General features: G+C 37.8%; 1 protein-coding gene across 1 annotated transcript in view; it reads right to left on the bottom strand.

Moving 5' to 3' along the window:
• LOC144015018 (fidgetin-like) overlaps nt 1-14,847 on the bottom strand; it is a 37,672-nt gene extending 22,825 nt beyond the window's left edge. The window contains exons 1-2 of the mRNA XM_077515323.1: nt 14,578-14,847; nt 14,036-14,078 (exon numbers count right to left, since the gene is read on the bottom strand). Of these exons, the coding sequence (XP_077371449.1) occupies nt 14,036-14,072 (37 nt within the window). The 5' untranslated portion in view covers nt 14,073-14,078; nt 14,578-14,847. The remainder of the gene's footprint in view (nt 1-14,035; nt 14,079-14,577) is intronic.
• Between the last annotated feature and the right edge of the window lie 1,662 nt (nt 14,848-16,509).

Raw genomic sequence — 16,509 nt, 5'->3', positions numbered from 1 at the left:
GGTCATGCGGGTGTGGTTTACGGTAAGGTCAATTGACAGCCGACCAATCCAGGGTGTGGTCTACCTTTTGCCCAAAGTAATTTGAGACACTGACCAAGATAAGTGGTAGGCTACAGGAAATAGATGCGCATATATACGGCTATGTTTTTTTTTTTTTTTTTTTATCTATGTGAGGTGGGATGTCAAGCAGTGTTAGAAACACACAAAATGTCAACATGTCCAAAACTGCGACTTGATTAATAAATGAAGATAATGATAATAGGAGTCTGAATGATGTCTTCTTTGTCAGCCCCTCTTTGTTCGTCATGGAGTCAACAAAACACAGATCACAAAGCTAACATTAAACATCACTTTGGGCAAATAAAAATGAAACGCGTAATTTTTCCTGTTACTCATCCATGTTCACTGATTTACATACCAGAGGCGAAAAAAAACATCAATTACCGTGTGTGTGTTTGAAAACGAAAAAGATTGTTATTTTTTGAGTAAATCAAAAAGGGGGGAAAAAAAAAAAAAAAGGATGTCAGGCTGCTTGATATCAGATCTCGGAGGAGAAACTTGATGTGAGCTGATGAGCAGAAGGTATCTCAGGAGGGGGTCCGATGGTGGGGGGCTGGGGGGGTTTAATGTGATCATAGGGGACGCTCGACTTTCAGGGAACAGGCTCGTAATGAGCAATCAATAACATCCTTAACGGAGTTAGAGCGAGCGGCTGACAGCAGATGCGAGGCTGCGACTAACAGGCTACGTCTGATCTCGCATTACCACACTCTTACACCCACACACAGTAGCATATGGACACACATGCACGCGGTCTCCTCAGGTGTTAGCCATCCACATGGTGTCATTGTCTTGTCATCGATCGTCGTAATCACATCCAGAGCTGATGAACGCAGGGGCCCCACTCACTACCTTTCATGGTTTTATCCCACCAACAGTTGGAGATCATTCATAATCATGTTAGTTTAGAGCTAACAGAGGTAAACAACTGTTGCAGACCTCAGTGTGTGGCCTGACAGGAATGTTGGTGACATCGACTACCTGCAGCATATTACAGCAGAAGTGAACAGTTGGCAGAAGAACCCCAAAAGGAGAATATTTAAAAGTTTGAAGATAACTGGTCCAACAGAGCAGAAAGGACATGTCAAATATCCTCTGGAAAATGCACTGTGGAAAAGACGAAACGATATGGTGCCAAAACAATAGTTAACTCAGTTACTCCCAAAAACGTATAAATACGTTCTATTTTAAATGTTTTAAGTGTCCCAAAGACGTATTTATAAATTTTTTGTATGCTTTTTTTGTATGCTAGAATATACAGAAGGCTTTGATGCAGCCTCCGAACTGCAGAGAACGGGTGAAGCAATGATAGTAATTACAAACATGGCCAGCAGGTGGCAGCAGCAGTATATGAGACCAACCAGGGCCATGTTGAAAACAAGCTGATTTTCCCACAATTCTAAACAGGTTTGTGAATAATGATGAAACAGCTATAGTCTAATGCTAATTGCTGCAAAATGGAAACAGATAGAAATATTTTTTTGTTCCTGATGAAAGAAGAGACTCTAATCTTTCTCTTGGTAGGTTCCTTGTTTTTATAGCAATAGAAAACAATATTCTGTGGGCCTTGCAAAATCAGTCAAAATCCAGTAAAACAGATGGGAGCAAAGGGGCTTGCTTTCAGTGAAAATGGCTGCGAGCGATTTAAAAGAACACACCACTTTTCCAGTATTCTACTAGGCACTGTGTATAAAGAATAAAAATTCAAATATCTCCGGCATCTTATTCCCTGCATTTTTTTAAAAAAGATAATGCATCAAAATAATTGCAAGCTAATGTTCTCGATGATTACTGTGCGTTACAAAAATTGATTAAATTCTGCTCGTAGATTCAGTTGCAAGCTAAATCATTAGGCACAGCCATTAAATAGGAAGTAGAAGGTAAGCAGCTCGGATACAAATGAGGCTTGTTCCCAGATAGGAAAAATGTAAAACGGCAGAGGTACATAATGTTGTTGGCAAAGACCTCCCGAGCGAGGGATGACTTCACTCAGCACAGGCGCACTCGCAGGCCCAAACGCAACTAACATATTCACCAGACAAAAATGATTTGTGTTTCTATACTTGACCACAATTAGAGCTGTCATAATTAATCGATTAATCGACAAGTACTCGATTATCAAATTAATCAACAACTATTTTAATAATGGAGTATAAACGTTTTGGAGCCATTTTTTAATTTAAAATTCTTTGAATCCAAATCCTCTGGTTTCAGCACATCAACAGTAATTGTTCACTGATTTTTGTAGTCCTTCATGAAAGAAGACTATGTTTAATCAAAAATAATTTGCAAATTCTGTTTTTACTTTGGAAAACAATGGCCGAATCGGTAATATAGTACGTCAATTCCCCCCTGCACCCCCACCCCCTTTTATTTATTTATTTATTTTAAATTACTATATGAATATGAAGTACGAAATAAACAACAATCACTGGTTAATAAATAGTAATCAAGGAAAAAATTGCTTGGATGAAAAAAGGATGAAAAAGTATAAAAATCATGTAGCTTGAATGTCTGCACTTCCAGCCAATTACTTTTCCTTACAATCTAAAATGCCCTTTATCTGGTTTACTATCATCCTAAAACAGTGACGATCCGTTAAAAAAAGTACTTATTGTAAGCTGTGAACATTCTTGCAAAGAGTCATTGCCAGAATAACTTCATTTTATTTTAATTATTGCCAGAATAACTATGGGCAAAATGGTAACATAAAATAGGGATATAAAAACAAATACAGCAGTCCTCTCAGAAGACCACACAAACCTCTTATGACTAGATGGTAATTCCACATTCTTCACAGTTATTCATTCTTGATGAGCATGAAAATCCATTTATCGACAAAAATGAACTGTATACGCTCGTCACTGGACAATGTCGCTTTTATTGTCCCTTTACAAGGCCCAATTCTGGTCCACAAAGCCACCCTAGTGACTTGAGCCTGTGCCATTCATTTGATGTACACATCAAGAGAGACTGGATCACAAAGAACCGCAAGAGAGGGGGAAAAAAAAACTGTTAAGAACACAGAGCAGGCCTGCTTTTCAGATAAATTAGGCTGACCATATGTAATTTTTTTCAACAGAAAACAAAAAATGGAAAATAAAATGTGCCTGAGAGCTGCTTGAGAGATCTTGTTTTGGTTTGAGTCTATGACATTTGACTTCAATGCATTAACCGTATAGCTGCTGATTTCTGTTCCATGTATAGCACTTTGTATACAGCAATGCTTGTTTTAAAGTGATTTAAAAATAAAGATGAGTTGAGAAACAATATTTGTGTAACTAATGACGAAACACCTTTTAACGTGTTTGCATTACATCTTAGCCTATGCGGCGCTAATAAGTGACAAATGCACTAGCAAGGTCCGACGGCGCTGATTGTCCTTCTCAAGAGATCACGTTGCAGCGCAGAAACCGATCAATACCATTTGCTCACCGCACAGGAGGCCCAGGAATCTATTAAAAGGGTGGCTTTTATTGAGTAATTAAACGGCCATTAGTGTCCCGTGAAGCCAAACAATAAATGTGATCAGCCTCTCATGGAGGACAGACGGGTTACTTTAATGCACAGCTTGCTCAATTCCTTCAAATTGATTTTCAAATCACAAAGTTTGGATTATAAGATGTGACTTTTCCCACCCAGCGTCTTAAAAGGTGATGCGGCTTATTTATTGCGGATTTCCTGTGACATTCATCATGCTCCTTTTTAACTGACAAAAATGGCTTCATCCTCATGATTATTTTTTATTTTTTTTGCTCAGCTTTCTGTTAACCGTTCCATTTTATATCAAGTCCGCACGTATTGATACACATCTTGCCTAAAACATGACGCAATGCCCAAGATTCGGCCAAGTTGAAGTCACTGAAAAACGGCACTTGCTCTGCTACAGGTAATCGTGGAGTATGGAAAAGAATCGACGGTGGAAGCATTGTGCAAGACTTTATTGCTGCAAGACCACAAAGCAAACAAATGGGCCACAAGTGAGTGACAAGATGCCAGAGAAAGCTGCGCTAACGCCAACCAAAAAGATTTTAGTGGATTGAGTGAGCAGGATGACGTTGGATATATGTGACTATCCTAATTCTGGATCTTATATTTGCTGAGCCGTATTTTAACTTCTGTGAATCTGTATGGCTCACAACAGCCTAATTTGTGGTTACCCGATACTAGTAGGGATGTAACGATAACGGCAGTATCGTGATATCGCGATATTAAAGTTGCCACAATATATCGTCGTCCTCATGTCATGATATTAAAAGCGCCACATCTGTTCAAAACGTCAGGTTGATTTCCATTTGTGCAGTTCTAGCACCCCTGGTGGCTAGTTTTTTAGTGCAGTTTAATTTTCACAAGGCATGTTTTGGCCCTTCCATGTTTAAAATCCGCATTAATGGTCAGATGAAGGGGAATGTAATATGCTCGTAAGCGAGTCAAGATGTGGAGGAACTCAATTATTACTATTATTAGCAAGTAAGTGCCTCAATATTAAGTGTTATTAGAGATTGTAGGTTGTTTATATCCATTGCTATAATGTACAAAAGCACAATATTGTCTTTTTTTTAAGTATGAGCTTTTTTTTTTTTTTTACAAAATTAATTTTACCAAGGTAAACTGAAAAGTTCTTCAAAAGTTCCGGCAGTGGAAAAACGCCTATTGTGACCTTTTTTCTGTATCACCAACCTCCCCACAATATCGTGATAATTAATTATCGTATCGTGACCTTCATATCGTGATAATATCGTACCGTGGTATTTGGGTATCATTACATCACTAAATACTAGTGTTAATGTCGTCAACAAAAACTAAACAAAAATAATTTCATCAAGACACATTTTTCACCAGACTAAAACTACACTACACTAAAACCCTCATTAATAAACAATAATTGTGGCTAAATCAGTATGCGTTGTCATCAACTAATGACGACGAGACGAAAATGTCCTTTACTTAATGAAAACTGGATGATAATCTATGGACATTTTATGAACAAAAACGAGACGAACATTTTATGCTTTTGTAAAAAATCTTGTCTCTGCTAATTTGTCACGTCAGGTGGATTCACTGTGAAAGGTTAAAAAAAAAAAAAAAAAGTAAACGATAGTTATAATTTAACATTAATCCAATGACTATAAGTTAACGTTCCAACAATAATGTTAATGCGACTGCTAACTAATGCTGGCTAACTTACTAGCTCATAGCATGGAGCCATAGTAGCTACTGTAATTGGGTGTGAAGTTGTTTTTCGTTAAAAAGATTAGAAAATTGTATGTGAAATAGTTTTAGATCCGAAAAGGTTCAATATACTCTGCTGACAAAAAAAAAAATATACAGGGGTAAAATGGTTGTCCTGACTAAATCGTTGACAGTTTTTGTTGACTAAAATAAGACGAATAAAATTTTGTTTTTTTGGACTACAATAAAGACTAAAAGGCAAGGTTTACAGTTGACTAAAATGGACTAAATAAAAATGGGATGAGGTTGACTGACAAGCGTGATTAAAATTGGACTAAAATTGAGATTAAATTTAAAAATGGCAGACAAAATTAACACTACTAAATTCCAAATTGTGGCAACAGTATACTTAAGTGTGGCCAAGAATTACATAGAGTACAACATGTACATGAAATATGTTTTGCAGTTTTAATGTTTTCATTAACATCTTGACGGGCGGTCTGGGTGAGCAAATGGAGCACACTTTTGAAAGTGAAAATGCGATATGCAATCAGTTGCCGGTAAATGTTTATTTTTTTATTATTAACAGTAAATGCCTCTGGCTAACCAGGATTATGCAAAGCCCAGCCGGCTTTATAGCAGATCCAAAGCAGAAAAGAAAATTCAATCACATTATATCTCTTCACATTCTGTCGCTTCAGCCTCCACTTCACTCTTACTGTCAATTTGCTTAGCCAACTTTTGAATGCACTACCACAGCTACAAATGAAGACTATACTTATTTTATGGCCACAAATTTGTATTTTTTCACGTTATGTGTGGATTTTGGCCACAATTCAATTCAGGAAAAAAATAATCCATATGACGAGGTGAAAATATATAGTGAGACGTATGCGCAGTACAAAGCCACCTGTCGAGTCGCGTCCCCTCCATGCACTCTACAAGACGTTTTTCCACACTGGTGCGATTCTAAAAGCTTCAACAATCGCATCTTTGTTGTATTTAATTGTTGAAGCAACAATATGGCATCTGTGTGTGACGGTCTGAAAATATGAATGAGCCATTCACGCGGCTCAATGGAGTTGCTTGACAGCGGCCACCTAGTTTCTCGCCCTGCCATCAAAGACTCCTCTAAACTCCCCCCCTAAACATTTTCAATGCCTTGGCACTTGACACTTCCCCTGGAAGCAAGTACTAAGCCTCTCTCCGTTTCAAAATGGTAACGTAGCTTTGTGAGACTTGGAGGACAAAGCCCACATTAGCCAGCATGTCATCTGGACTCCCGAGAGGGGATCTGAGCGGCCTTGAGGAATGTGGTGTGAAGAGGATAAATATATGTTAGTGCGCATTGAAATCGAGCGTTGGCAATCATCAAGATGGGATTGTTTCGCAAGGAAATATTTTAGTTCTCTTTTGTTTTTCTTTTGTAATATATACCTGGGATTAAAGACATACTTGACTCATTGAGCCATTTTCAACAGTAAGAAGATAATATTTTGTCTATAATGAATGTGATGCCATTATTTTTCATGAACAATTAATACCTTTAAAACTAATTTTGCCACTTGCTGTCAACTGAACATGACATCACCTGCGCTGAAGAACTAGATAAGCAATCACGGCTCACCTGTTTTCTGGGTTTGGTCTGAGCCATGATTGGTCGTTACGTACTTCCTCAGCGCAGGTGATATCATCTTCAGTCGATAGCAAGTGAAAATTACTTTTTAAAGGTATTAATTGTTCATGAAAAAATAATGAAGTCATCACATTTATTATAGGCAAAAATATTATCTTCTTACAACAGTAAGCCATGAAAATGGCTCAATTAGTCAAGTATCCCTTGAAATGTCTGGATCCTTAAAAGACATAAAAACACATGCCTGGCACTGCATGATTTAAATGGCAGAGATACAAAATATGGACAATTATGATTGTCATTATGGCTGTCATGGTTTGGTTTGTTTGTTTATTTGTTTGTTTTGGGCTTTGTTTGAGTTGGCTGGTCATCATGTTACTTTTAAGTTTCTCTTATGATCTGTTATGTTCTAACCATTGTCTCGTCAAGCATTGTCCTGCCCACCTGTGTTTGTCTGACTTCCTCGTGTGTCAACCTATCAGCACCTACTGCCACTTGTGTCTTGCCCAACTGTGTCTCGTTGTGTCAATTTGTGTGTTTATTTAGTCTCTTGTCTCCCTTCTGTCTGTGTCGATTCATTGTTGTTTTCCTCACGCCATGCAGCCAGTTTTTTGCCCATGTCTTGCTATGCTGTCTTTTGGAGTTTGCGTTTGTTTTGTTTATTTTTATTTTTTTTACTTCACCTCTGCCTCCTCGTCCTGCTTCCCTGCGTTTGGGTCCACAACCACACCTTAAACATGACAATGTTAATCACAGGAAACAAAAGTCATTTACATTTGTCGCATATATTACACCAGACAAAGAACCAATTGGGGCTCAAAAACAGCTTCTACCAACCAAGATGGAAAACTTGTCTATAGATACCTGCCTCCACCCCACAGTAAGAGCTAATCACTACACCACAATACAAACAAGATCTGTGTCATATTGCCTGATCAAAAAACTCAACATAAATAACCAAACTACTGCCATATGATTATAGGGACATCCTTCCAAATGTGTGAATAACTCCATCCATCCATCCATCCATCCATCCATCCATCCATCCATCCATCTTCTTCCGCTTATCTGAGGTCGGGTCCGAGGTTATGTGAATAACTATGTTCTGTAAATAATAATGTAAGTATTTTTTTTATTTTTTTTATGTAATTGTGGTGTCGTATGATACCAAACTGATTTCCATTGTTCCTGTGACAAGAACAAAAAAGTTCTATTTTATTCTATTCTATTCTATGCGCACACATATGCAGGCAATGGAGAGATCTAAGATTTACAGACAGTGCAGCTCTTGTTTTCCTTTCACATTGTCTGTTTCCAGTGTGCACCAAAATTTTATTTGTACTTGCTCTATGCATTTCCAAGTCTAATGGAGATCTGTTTAGTTATTATGTATTTTTTTCTGCTAACTAATAAAACAATCCTTACTCTTGCGCTCAGCAAAAGTAACAATTTATCAGAGATCAAGGGTATAGAAACTGTAATTATGCGATAAGCTTTTGTTATTAACACTGAAAAACAATCTTATAGCGGCGGTTCTGGTAGCTATCGTGACCTCGCAATAACACGGAGCCGACAGTGGACAAGCATACACCTACTCAAAAGTCAATACCATGCCTGAATCCTCCTCCTTGTGCATGATTAATGCATCACATAGGGGAGAAGGGTGCAGGAGGACGGGCTCATGTATGTGTCCATCCTCCCATTACAATTCCGCCCTCTTGCTTGCCTCCCGGGGACAAACTTGTACTACAGCAACACATGTACAGGGATCGAACCTGCCACAAATAGAAGAAATTGATGATTAATTGAAGTTCCCACTAAAAGGTTAGTAATTGTAAATGCCATAAAACGGCATCAACGTACTACTTTTGTGTAAATGAAACTCCTCAACACACTTCTACGTAGTTTCTTGGCATCAAGAAGCCACAAGATGGTGGCAAGGCACTATAGTTTTTGCGAAATGAATCTCCCCAAGTCACTTCAACATAGTTCCTAGTTTAGCTTGAGCACAAAGCGTAAAAAAAAAATATGCAAAACTAGTGATAGACCGATATGGTGATAACCGATATTTCAAGCTGACATTTGCAGTAAAAGAGAAAATATCCATGACATTTTTTAAATGATTTTTTTTTACGTATAAAGAATAGACAGCTTTGTTTAAAAATTAACAAAAAATAAAACACATGGAGCTTCCAAGGTCATCAGCATGTGTTAAGCTAAATTATAAACTAAGGCAGTAAATAGTTCTCTAAAGTTTTCTACTGTAAATAAAGTTTTCCAAAATGTCAACATAATTTCTTAATTGTTATTATTATTATTATTATTATTATTGCAAAATAAAGTGTAGAAAGTTCCCAGTGCCAGCATCACCTTTTATTTAGTGTAAATTTAAATAAATCGATAAATGAAAAGTTCTCTGTGTCTCACTGAACAACAAATGCATGCAAAATTGCAAACGTAGTGAATTTGGGGTTTTCGTCAGGGTTCGTAAAAGGTTTCAAAAAGATCTTCGCAGACAGTGAAAAATTGTCTAAATATGTTCGAAATGTCTTTGCGAGAAGTAAAAACGATCTGTGACCATCTTACAAATCCTGATGAAAACCCTAAATTCGCTACGTTCGCAAGCATTCACCGCTCAGTGAGATACCAGCTGTATCGGCCTTCATTTTTGTAAAAATGCCGATGACGATCTCTGTCAAAATGCCAAATATTAGCACAGATAATTGCCCAAATAATTGGTCTATCCCTATGTATAACTACCCAACTAATTTTTTAATGTAGTACAATTGACACTCAGATTCACAAAAATTTACTACATCATTGAATTTGTGAACAACACAATGATACAATTCAGCATGGAATCAAAATGGCCATCCATCCAATTTTCTCGACCGCTTATTCCTCACAAGGATCACGGGGGGTACTGGCGCCTATCTCAGCTGGCTCTGGGCAGTAGGCGGGGGACACCCTGGACTGGTTGCCAAAATGGCCCCATCCTTAAATAAATCATTTGTCAATAAGGATGATCACCAGCAACCAGATGCACAAACAAAAATAAAGACAGGATGTCTTCCATTCGTGCATTTCCTGAGCAGGTCACCAGTCAAGTCACAGAGAGACAATAACAATTCACACCTAGGGGTCATATAAAGTGTTCAATGAACCATAAGCATGGTTTTGGAATATGGGAGGAAGCCGGATGTGCTGGGGGGAAAAAAAGCCAACCAAGCAGAGGAAGAGCATGCACACTCTATACAGAAAGATTCAAACCAGGATCTTTATTATTATTATTATTATTATTATTATTATTATTAAGAGTTTGGCCTTGGGAGAGGTTAGTATTCTGCCAAGTGCTGCTTACTGTAGTTCAATGATTGTATTAGTTTTGTTTTTTTGTTTTGTTTTTCTGGGCATTCTGACATTTAACAGCCTTGTGTGAAAGATTTCAAAAGTAGGTAGGTAATCTGTCTTTAGGATATGTGACACTTGCACATCATGCTGAATGCTTTAATATATCTTGGAGAATCTGGTCCAAAGGCCAAAGTTCTACCGTTTAACATTCAATCACATTTTACTGATTAAAGTGTCTATCCTGGCATGTTCCGAAACGGTGGATTGGAGTTCAAGCGCAAAATGCCTTTTTAATGCAAGAAATTAACATGGAAATGAATTTTGTCAATTCAAAATCTGAAGAAAAATGGCTGAGGTTGATCTTGGATCAGGTCAGGGTCTTTGATAACGCAGATTATTCCCAAGTGTTATCTGGCTGCATCTGGTTTTATTGGGAGAGGGGGAACAAAATACACGTACATAACAGCTGCATTAGTTTGTTCCCTTTTCCCACTTATTTGTAATTAAAATTGTTAAAACAACTGATTGGATGACATAAGGGTTGACGTGCAGTTCTCTCCGTGATGCATAAACATATGCAGACTTCAGGTCAGGTCTTACGAGGGAGATGACCCGCAGTGAATCAGCCCTGCGCGGATTCACTTCATCTTAAATCCACCTTGAATATTTTTGACGAGCTAAAAACAAAAGGCTAGTTGGTATTGCTGGAAAAAAAAAAATTCAGACCTGCCAATTGACGCGGATGAACGTGAGTAAATGTGAGCAAACAGTTCAACGCAGGCTGACCTGGTGAATGACCCTCGTGCACATAACTTGCTGCAACGGAAAAAGTGCAACCACTGATGTTATTTGGCAAACAATGTTTTCGGGAACCACACGTACTGTAATGTATTATTTTTCTGTTGAACTGCAGACAACGTGGTGTGATTGGCAAGGAAGAAGTGCTAGCTGCTGTTAGCTACAGTATGTTGGATTACAAAGAGTGGAACTGGGTAAAAAATAAAAGTACCCTGTTCATTGACCACACTGGTAAATTTGGGCATCAGAGACTCCCCACGCTTTGCTTCTCAGCCATGAGTGCATAACAGCGCTCTCAGGCAGAAACGCTGTATGTCCATATATGGTCAATTTCATTAAAGGGATACAGTACTTGACTCATTGAGCCATTTTCATTCGAGATAGAGCGATATAGCTTTTTCAGGGCCGATATCGATATTTGAAGCCGATATTCATTTTCAGTAAAGACGAGGGGATACTGGCATCATTTTTTTTTTTAAATACAAATGTCAATCTTGACTTTGTTGTAATGTCTTAAAGCATTAAATTAATGATTATTGAACAAATTTTCTGACTTTTCAAAATGCAGAATTTATTTTATTTTATTTATTTATTTTTAAATCTTAGACAATGTACTTTTACATTTCTAAAAAATAATAATAATAAAAATGTTTAGGGCGCTCCCAAGGCTATCAGTACGTCTTAAGTGAAATGGAAACTTAAAGAAGTAAAAATCCTGAAATCTTAAAGTTCCAACATTTCTTTTAATAGCAAACGAAAACAAAATGTTCAGAACGTTCCCAGGGTCAGCAGAATCTCTTATAAAGTGAACTGAAATAAATAGTTCTCTGAGATTAAAATGGTTTTAGCTTTACCTTTTATCTGCCATTAGATTTTGAAAAAAGGCCAAAACCAATATTTGTCAAAATGTCCAATATCTGTGATCGATCTATCCCTAATTTTCAGTAGATAAAAGTTAATATTTTTATCCAGAATGAATTTGATAACTTCATTACTATTCCTGTGCAATTAATGCATTTAAAAAAACAAAATAAACTTTCCACTTGCTGTCGATTGAAAATGACATCACCTGTGCTGAGGAAGTAGGTAACAACCAATCATGGCTCAGTTTGCTGACCAAACGCAGATAACAGGTGAGACATAATTGGTCGTTACCTACCAGGTACTTCCTCAGCACAACAGATGTCATCGTCAATTGACTGCAAGTGGAAAATTAGGTTTTCAAAAGGTATTAATTGTATATGAAAAGTATGTTATCAAATTCATTCTGGACAAAACATTAACTTATTACTGCTTCAAATGGCTCAATGAGTCAAGTATCTCTTTAAGGGCGATATAAATACACTTGACTTGGGCATTCGAAAGCAGATTGCTGAGTGGACATAATGGAACATCCAAGAACTGGCAATTGTAGGTTAACGTAGAACCTTCCACACCAACAAACAGAAAAACCACAATGCAGCTATTTGGGAGGTTGGCGCAGATCAGGATGTCAAATGTTTGAGGGACCCACGAATGTGCAGCGCATAAATACGACATAGCAAGCCTCACCATGCACCCAAAGCTCTCTTGGGCAAAAGTGTAGAGAGCAACAAGAGAAGAAGGTCAGCACAAGACCAAGAGGGATTTTCAAATTTGCATACAAAATATACTGTAACCGACGCTTATAACATATTTGCCGAAAGATCATCAGCTTTTCCTGGCTGGCCTTTGAAGGCCTCGCTAACACACACACACGGTCCCATCCAACTTCTTTACACCTGTCACAGGTCCCATGGGGCAGGCGGAACCCGGCATGGTAAAACAGCTTTTAAATGGTAAACATTAGAACGTGTCGGGATAATTTATCTGTATGGCCCCACTGGGAGTCGCTTGAGCACCTTCACCGCTCTTTTCAGGGGAGGCAACACAAGAAGCTTTTCCGCCGGATTTTCTCACCGTCCAGCCATCTCACATGCTGAGATGTGAGACCATGCGCTACATATCTAATGAGGCCAATTATTGCCACAGAGAAAAGAAGACATTGTATAGCCACCAGCAGATACACTTAACAAAATAATGACATTTTTCATCCTTGTTATATTTTTTTATATGCTAACCAACCCAATCAAGTAAAACACAAATTATTGTAGATGTTCCACTACACAAATGAGATCAATTCCTCTGCGGTCCAAAACTAACTCAGAAATTTGCTACTGCATTTCAGCATGAGAAGCGGGAGATCCGTCTTTCCACCGTGTATTGAATGCAAGAGAAATAATCCAACATTTATCAAAACAAAACCGATTTTTGAAACTGCAAGTATGTGCCGATCCTACTGGGACTGACTGGGTGGCATATTGGGGCAGTTATGGTCATTATGACTCAACCAGTGGGAGCAATTGAATCCACAATCTACTTCAGGAGATGCTGCTGTGCCTGCTTATCACCTGCAGTTTTATTATTCGCATTTGTGTTTTGTAAGTTTTACAATCAAGAGACTTAGACAGTTTTGTTTATATTACAAACACCGTGATGATTAGTAAATCTAATAATTTGACATGTGATTTCATGAGTCACATGTATCATTCTATATAAAATGTAATACATGTGATACTTAGCGCAAGTGAAATTCTTGTAAAGTATTACTACTAAAAAATAATGCATAAAATGTAACTTCTTTAAAATGAACTAGCCTCTAAGTCAAATGCAAACATACTATACTATATCACCACATGGATTCATCTTTGTTATTTTTTGATTTACAAACAAAAATAAAAATATCTAGTTTGATAGTTCTATCAAATGTCCCACAGACAGTGAAAAGTTGCATATATTTCAATTTGAAGGTGCCATTTCATGCATGACATTTCAATTCGATATTTCCATCCAGTTATGCTGAATTTCCTATGGATTTTGTTCCATTTATTTTACGTCTCCAATTTTATTTTTCTTGTGTTCAACACATTGGCAACAGAAACAATGACCACTTAATGAACATTTCGAACAATAGTGATGGGAGAAAAATGTGAAACTTACCATAGATGCTACTGCTGTTGCTGCTGCTGCTGATCATTTCGTGCTGGAAAAGGTGGAAAGGAGAGAAATTAATTCATAAAGGGAATTATACCGGATATGTTAAAAACTTTGACTCGATTTCATGTTGAGACTGAGCGAAGAACTGATTATTTTTACTATTCTCATCAACTCGTGTCAAGTTGAGAACAGGTTAAAAAAAAAAAAAGACCAAAAATTGCATTGTTTTCACGCCAACTTTATGTTTATAAAAGGATGTGTTCGTAAGTTGTATTTTATTGAAATGAGGGAGCTCCATTAAACAAAAACACGGCAGGTGCACTCTGATTTAAATGGCGTTTCAGAAATTAATATCAAAATAAGAAGAAAAAAAGGCGACAACCCACGCTGACGCGTCCGTTAAAAAAAAAAAAAAAAAAAAAAAAAAAAACTTGTTGAAATTATATATTCTTCGTTTAATTAAAACGTGTCACCCTTCCAAAAAATAAAACATTAAAAAAACAAAATACTGTGGTGAACCCCCCCCATGCTCTCCTAGTCCTTACCTGTTATTTTAGCCACAGGTCGACCTCGAGCGTGGGGTTTGGTGTGGAAGGAGGCGGGGTTGGGGGATCGCGTTCCGTTCTAGGACAGCATCGGAACCAGGAAAGGTTCGCTTGGTCGAGCCGGGCCCGGTCGAAGCATCCCTACCGAGTGAGCAGCTCACCAGACGCTGACCACAACCGCCACTGCCATGTTGAATCTCAGCAGCAGCAGCAGCGGCGGCGGCGGCGGCAGCGGCAACAGCACTTTCTTCCCAACAGATGCTTCTCACCCTGACCGACGCCACGCCAGCCCCACTGCGCATGCGCACACGCTGCCTTCCCACCGACCCGACCGTGTGCTTCTTTGGAGTTTTTGTTTGTTTTTTAATCACATATTTAATGGTAGTTAGTAACTTATACAAATACTTAGTTATTGTACTCGTACATTTTTAAAGTGTCTATACTTGTGTATTTATTGTTCTGAGTACTGTATTGTGTATGGTAGGTTATGACACGAAAAATAATACGTGGTTGGAAGGCTATTTTTCTTTCTACTTTTTCTCTGTGTGAGTGTGTATGTGTTTTTCAATAAATAATCAATATGTGGGAAGTGCCATAGAAATACTTTCATCAAGTAGTTTATTCAGACACCTTTATTTGAGTATTTTTATGACTACTGTACATTTTACTTTGAGGTGTGATTGTACATGCATTTATGCCTTGGTAGTGTTTTTTTCATCAAGTAGAAGGCAGTAATTGTTACTGTACTTTAGATTTTCCAGGTATCTATGGTCTTCATTATTTAAATACACACAACAGTATTCCTACTTTTGGCTTAATTACTCAAGTAAAAAAAAAAAAAGAAAAAAAGAAGTTGTTTTGAATAGCCAATAGGGATGCTCGTTATAACTTATAAACATGGCGAAATGTCCATTGCATTATAAGTGAAAGTTGGTAAACGTGTTGCACAAAATGCTAATTTGTTTTCAATTTTTGTGATATAATTAAGTGGTTTTGTTATTGTGCTTCTCAAAAAAATAAATAAATAAATACTTCACTTCTGTTGGTAGCCTATTCCATCTGTGTGCAGCATAATAGCTAAATGCAGCTTCACCATGTTTGCTTCAAACTCTGGGTTCCACTAGTTGGCCCAAGTCTGTAGATCTCAGAGCCCTGCTGGGTTTGTACTCAATCAGCATTTCTTGGATATATTCAGGACCCAAACCATTTAGTGATTTATAGACGAGTAGCAGAACTTTAAAATCGATTCTACAGCTGACTGGGAGCCAGTGTAAATCTAAGTACTGGAGTCATATGTTCTGATCTCTTTGTTTTGGTCAGAACTCGAGCTGCAGCGTTCTGAGAGCTGCAATTGTCTCATGTTCTTTTGAGAGAGTCCAGTCAGAAGACCGTTACAGTAATCTAGTCTGCTGGAGATAAAAGCATGGATAAGCTTCTCTTGGTCTGCTTGAAGCATGCAGTCCTTCAGTCTGGATATGTTTTTCAGCTGGTAAAAGGCTGTTTTAGTGATGAATTTAATATGATTGCTGAAGGTCAGATCTGTCTATTAGTACGCCAAGATTTCGAACTTGGTCTTTAGTTTCTATAGACAGTGACTCAAGCTGTTTTTTAACTGCAATCCTCTTTTCTTTATTGCCGAAAACAATGAGCTCCGTTTTGTTTTCGTTCAGCTGAAAGAAATTTTGGTTCATCCAGTTGTTAACTTGCTCTAGAGAATGACACAATGCGTTAATAAAACTGCTGTCATTTGGGGACATTGATAAATACAGTTGTGTGTCATCTGCATAACTATGATAGTCAATATTGGCGTTCTGAAGCATTTGAAAGACAACATATAGAGACTGAACAACAGGGGTCCAAGGACTGACCCTTGAGGGACCCCACATGTCATGGCCTTTCGATCAGATTCAAAATTTCCAATAGTCACAAAGT

This window comes from Festucalex cinctus, chromosome 2 (genome assembly GCF_051991245.1).
Source record: "Festucalex cinctus isolate MCC-2025b chromosome 2, RoL_Fcin_1.0, whole genome shotgun sequence".
In the NCBI taxonomy this organism is placed as follows: Eukaryota; Metazoa; Chordata; class Actinopteri; order Syngnathiformes; family Syngnathidae; genus Festucalex; species Festucalex cinctus.
The sequence above is the reverse complement of the archived record's forward strand: the minus strand, read 5'-3'. Positions and strand labels throughout refer to the sequence as shown.